The sequence below is a fragment of the Hypomesus nipponensis genome, chromosome 21, assembly GCF_054491055.1.
Source record: "Hypomesus nipponensis isolate SF chromosome 21, ASM5449105v1, whole genome shotgun sequence".
In the NCBI taxonomy this organism is placed as follows: domain Eukaryota; kingdom Metazoa; phylum Chordata; class Actinopteri; order Osmeriformes; family Osmeridae; genus Hypomesus; species Hypomesus nipponensis.
The window spans coordinates 9,849,173-9,854,714 of record NC_140381.1 but is presented as its reverse complement, the minus strand read 5'-3'; the positions used below and the strand labels follow the sequence as shown (position 1 = coordinate 9,854,714).

General features: G+C 43.8%; 1 protein-coding gene across 2 annotated transcripts; it reads right to left on the bottom strand.

Annotated features, from left to right (window-relative positions):
• Nucleotides 1-822: 822 nt before the first annotated feature.
• Nucleotides 823-5,237, bottom strand: LOC146237881 (endonuclease domain-containing 1 protein-like). 2 transcript variants are annotated; one of them, XM_084685781.1, is made up of 3 exons: nt 5,118-5,237; nt 2,267-2,636; nt 823-1,616 (listed from the first exon to the last, which is right to left on the bottom strand). In XM_084685781.1, exons 2-3 carry the CDS (start codon nt 2,624-2,626, stop codon nt 990-992), a joined length of 987 nt encoding a protein of 328 aa, XP_084541907.1. In that variant the 5' UTR covers nt 2,627-2,636; nt 5,118-5,237; the 3' UTR covers nt 823-989. The 2 variants fall into 2 exon arrangements, with proteins under 2 accessions (XP_084541907.1, XP_084541908.1); XM_084685782.1 differs by lacking the exon at nt 5,118-5,237 and adding an exon at nt 3,005-3,238.
• Between the last annotated feature and the right edge of the window lie 305 nt (nt 5,238-5,542).

Genomic DNA, 5,542 nt, shown 5'->3' with positions numbered 1-5,542 from the left:
AACATACAGAAAAAATAAGAAAAAAACGTCCGTTCGGTCGGGGTCCCTCCCGACCGAACAAAAAAATATATACACACGGAAACTGTCCAACCTAGAGACTGGAATAGTCAAGCTGCACCACCCGTCCTCGAGTGGCCGAAACTGTTCCTTTGCGGTGGTTTCTCCCCCCGCCTGAGTGACGTCACTCCTCTGGGTCTCTCCGAGAAGTCCAGGCGGTGGAATCCGTACCGCTTTGAACCTGCCAATGGAATAAACAACAAACGGTGAATCCTCCAGGTTCCGCAACCACCGTCACCCGTTCACAAAGCAATGGGTGTTGGAGTCACCGTTCCTCTTAATAGTATTTGAGAGCGCAGAATAATCTCGCTCGTCCGATGTCTCCGCTCCCCTTCTCTCAGGCTCAAACGAAGTAAACAACGTAGATCCCGTAAAAGCAGTAGCCACTGCGACGGTGGATCCCAACCTGTCGCCTTGACTAGTCGTGTAGTCCTGTGTACGGGCCCTCGTCTCATCTCTCCGCTGTCAGTCTTTTTATACCCAGTCCAATTGGGGCTCCACCAATCTGGGTTGGCCACTCAATCTTGCTAACAGTCTGCAGCCGTGTCCGATTAATTGGTCCTCGCACGGCAATCGCGGAGTGTCTATTAGCAAGCGGATAAAAGAGCAGAGCAGCGGAAAGCCCAAACCCGTGCCGGCATTGTACAGTTTGCTCCATAACACAACCATTCCCCTCCCCATCACAGATTATCCACATGCATAGACCACCCCTTAAAAACAAGACAAAACCCACACGACATAAATACATTCTAAATATATCTAAATATGAAAATCATCAAAAGGTTTCCAACGTCACATTTTCACAAAATGTCCTAAAAGTGAACGACATGAAAAAGCCTGCTGAGCTCCTCTAAACCACAAATGATAGACTGACTGTTGAAAGTCCTGTCTGGGGGGCCACTTGAAGCACCACAAAGGCTAAGGCCTTAGTACTAGGGCACACAACTCGCAAAGATTTTGAAGTTGTTGCCCAGTTTAAGTTTATGAAGTTCCCCTTCAAGGTCTGCAACAGAATTATACTTTGTGACTTCTGAATTGTGTAAGTTGGGACAAATGGCGCCCCCAGACAGAAAAGGTTTATCTTTTTTGATGCAGCAATAAGCACTCCAGTAGTGACTCGGCACATTGACAGCATTTTCTTTTTCGTTATTTTCGTTGACCCTCTTTAACCACTCACCATCACCCTTAAGATCACTCGGGACCACCCCAACCACGGCATACATCTCATCACAGCCACTATCCTTCCCATACTTTCTCACCCACTTCTCGTATTCACTCCAAACTCCATTGTTCATATTTTTATTTTGCGGAGCTACATTGGTGAAGACTGTGGTGGCACTGGAGTAGTCCTTATTACTGTGGTGACCTGCAGGGTTCAGGTGGCCTCGGTCATACTGACCAACAAAATCGCTATCAACTGCCTGACTCTGCATTATCTTATTTAATTGTCGGTATTGAGGGAAAAGTTCTTTGCAGTTGTTGACTTCATTATATTTCTTAATTTCGTTTTTACATGACTTTACGTCCATCTGGTTTGGTGGCAGACTGCGATGCACCAGCTGAAAAAGACAACAAATAAGTTAATGGTGGTTGTAAGAAATATTAATCTTTACCAAGCATTGCACAGTCAGTCGGTGAAGACGTTAAGAAAGCTTTATTGCTTGCAGCCGCAAGGACAGAAAACATCACACGCCATGGTGCCACAAAGTTTGTCCGCTAGCATGTTGTGCTAGCTACCTCTTTAAACAGAACCGCTCTTGACAGTCATTGGCTAAAACAAAGGCATGCAAATGTCCCACGGCTCCTCCTTCATCGGCTCCCTTGCATAGACTTGGCGCGCGTGTGTGCGTGCATGTTTGCGTGTGTGAGTGCGTGTGTGCGCTCTCTGACCCCTCTAAGCTTGACCATATGATTAACTCTTTTATGGCCCCTCCAGCAAGATAGTGGTCATCCCAGGTCACCCTGTTCACGTAAGCCTAGTGTTACCTAGAGTTCAGATTTGGGGGGTAGGCCTCTCTTTGCACACAAAGCTAAACACAGTATCATTTTATGCATCATAAAAGGTTACACCTTCGATTTTTCCGACAGAGGTCCTCTCCATTTAAACCTTGTGGACTTATTATGCCATTGCACACCTTTTACAAACTCCAAACATTACATGACATTAAAACATCACAGTGTATGTCAAAATGTAAATATGTAAATATACCTGTGGTTCCTGATAGAATGTGTTTCTGCCCCTCCCTGTGTCTGTTCCAGTAATGTCCATCTGGTAGGCAGAGTACAGGGGGATTCTCCTGCCTCGGTCATACAGGGTAGCAAAGTAATATACATTTTCACCTCTCTGACAGATATGTGCTAGAGGTGCAACATTGTAAGCAGAGAGACATTTTTCGTAGTTCTCCAAACCATCAGTTTTTTGTGGTGTAGCGACTATGGGTATAGTCAGACCAGACACTGGAGTGCTCTTAAAGAAGGAGTCCTTGCATTTGTCAAAGTTGTCAGCCACTTCACCGCTGACTCCCCACGTGAACACCAGACTAACACACAAGAAGGATGTTGTCCCCATGGTTGATGGCCTGAGAGAAAAGTAGATGGATATATTATCACATTCTAAAAGTCCTTGGATCACAGTTACACAAGGCATCACCTTGTCACACAGATGTGGTTGTTGTGATAACAATTCTGAAAGGAATGTAGATTAGCTTATGGTGGCTCTGAAAAACACTATTGCTCCTACAGTATTGCATACTCTGAACTAATCACTCCTGAGCCAAAACCAAAACTTACTGTACAACTATCATCACCATGTATTACTAAGACACTTAATGTTACCCTTTCTTTAAGTTTGTCAGATCTATATACACATATACTGAATATAATACTGTAAGTTACCATGTTATAATAAGGCAAGAATGTTATTCCAGGCTTAATGAATTATTCTTACTTTAACTATGTAAGAATAGAGCGGTCAGATGGCTGAGTGGTCAGGTCTCATCTCGTCATCTACCACTTATCCGGGGGTCGGGTCGCAGGGGCAGCAACCTAAGCAGGGAGGCCCAGACTTCCCTCTCCCCTGTACACTTCCACCAGCTCTTCCTGGGGGACCCCGAGTCGTTCCCAGGCCAGCCGAGAGACATAGTCCCTCCAGCGTGTGCTGGGTCTTCCCCGGGGCCTCTTCCCAGTGGGACGTGCCCGGAACACCTCACCAGTGGTGGTGACCAGAGTGGTCAGGGAATCGGGCTATTAATCAGAAGGTTTGTTAATAGGCTGGTTCAATTCCCAGCCATGCCAAATGATGTAGTGTCCTTGGGCAAGGCACTTCACCCTACTTGCTTCAGGGGAATGTCCCTGTAGTTACTGTAAGTCGATCTGGATAAGAGTGTCTGCTAAATGTAAATGTAAGAATATATATCTTATAGATATTGTCTGGGGGGGTTTTCTCCCAGTCAGAATGATTTTTCAAGAGAAGACGAAGTGGAGAAGCATGTCGTAAAATCAAGAAAACTGGATGGTTTATTCAGCAAAGTAGCAGTGCTACAGGATGCAAGCAAGCGCTAGAAACATATTCAGTATCAGACAGTTTATATTCAACATGAGTTAATCCCCCCTCCCTTATTTAAACCAGTTTCCTGGATATGTCACAATATTAGCTTCTCCCTCAACTAAACCCCCTCTGTCAGCCGCCCCCTCCCTGCAGTATGCCCTGCAGTAGTGCATACAGTGCAGGCTTAAGTGCTACAACCAACGTTTTAGTGATTGCAGTCAGACAGGGGAACAGGAGGATCTCAAATACAACAGGCAGAAAAGGGACGCATTCACAGGCAGTTCAGTCGTTACACTCAAGTGATTGATTTCACCATTTATTCATACACATGACAAATGGTTTAACCTTGGCGGAATGGATGTACATGGGGAAGTGCTCCCTGCCTTCATTGCACGTGCATGACGTGAGGCGGGAAGCAAAAAGTTAAATACCCCACGGGGAGAACAGACAGACCACATGGGGGCGAAAGGGATGGTGGTGGGTGGCAACAGCGCAGCCAATAGGTATCGACGATGCGTGTGCGTGCATGGTGCGACTTTATAGCACCGCCTATCGAGCTAAGCCTATGGCCTGAGAGCACGGCGATTGGTGACATGGCGCTCGCTTCCCGAGTGCCATGCCTGAACCTGCTTTGCTCATGTAATGAACTGCTAAGTGCTGCTTTCAGTGCCAATGTAAACCAGGCTCACACTCCTTTCAATGCTGTTTCACGACACATCTCTTCATTGTCATTTTGTTCCACTATTTCAATACATTTATATGTTTCCCTCCCTGAGTGAATCAGAGAGGGGAACTTCTCACCGTGTACAGACAGTTTAGTCTCACAATGAATGGAACATGTATTTGATGAAGCTGTTATTTTAAGAAAGTGATACAAGAGATTCTTCATTAATGGCAGGTTGGCCAATACTGTCCACACCGACTGCCTTACTCCATACTAAAATGGCAATTGTCATTTTTTGGAGATGGGAATGTGAAGAATTGCATCTTAAAACATCTATTTCATTTAAATAACTTTTGTATCTACATGGTTGTCTATTATATCAATGAAGGAAAATGTGTTATTAACTGTACAGTATCAAAATTAAAAGCTATGAGAATACATGTATTATATTCAACCGTATCTTAGACAAGATTTAAATGGTTTTGAGGTGAATGTGTTCTCAGCATGTCATGTGTTAATGCACATGCACTCAACCTGTGTACAATCACTTTTTTTCGAATGAGGAAGTCGACAAAATGTCGCTGTCCGAAAATGTGTTTGTGTGTTTTGTGTTTTGTCTTCTCAAATCTAAAAACTCAAATCATTTTGCATTACCAACTCTTCAAATATGTGTCAGTGCAACATGGGCTGTTTACGTTACCTATGTTTCTATAACTCACTTAGATATATTCTTAGTCCTTAAACTGACTTCAAAAGTCCTTCATTGTTACTCAACCCTAAACTACATAATCATCAGTAATGTGGTCACTGTAGATTAAGTAAATAAAATACATGTAATCCAGTGCTTACTTTAATGTCTTCTCTAAAGTCTTCTCTGTGACAGTTCAGGATGTCGTCTGCTCCCCAGAAGTGCCACACATTTCCTGTTGAGAGACAGAGCTCTACTTATGCCATTTGACTGATGCTGACAGGACACCACAAGTGAAGAAACATCATGTACAGAACTGTGTCATGTACATAGAGCCATGATTAGCTTCAACCTGTATTGGCAGCCATTTTTAGCAATCCAGTGTTTAAGTGTGAATACAAAATGTAATTGTCATATTTGGTCTGCAGTATCAGATGTGTTGAAAGTTTTCATAGCTTGTATTTGCAAAGGTTTATGAAGGATTGGCCCCAGTATTTGCAAAGGTTTATCTTGGATTGACTCCAGTATTTCAACAGATTTTGACAGTATTTCAACAGGTTTTGACAGCATTTCAACAGGTTTCGAC

Coding starts and splice junctions, on each gene's coding strand:
- LOC146237881 (XM_084685781.1), bottom strand. CDS start 2,626: ATGGGGACAACATCCTTCTTGTGTGTTAGTCTGGTGTTCACGTGGGGA. Junction 1,617..2,266: donor CATTCTATCAGGAACCACAG/GTATATTTACAT, acceptor TGTCTTTTTCAG/CTGGTGCATCGCAGTCTGCC.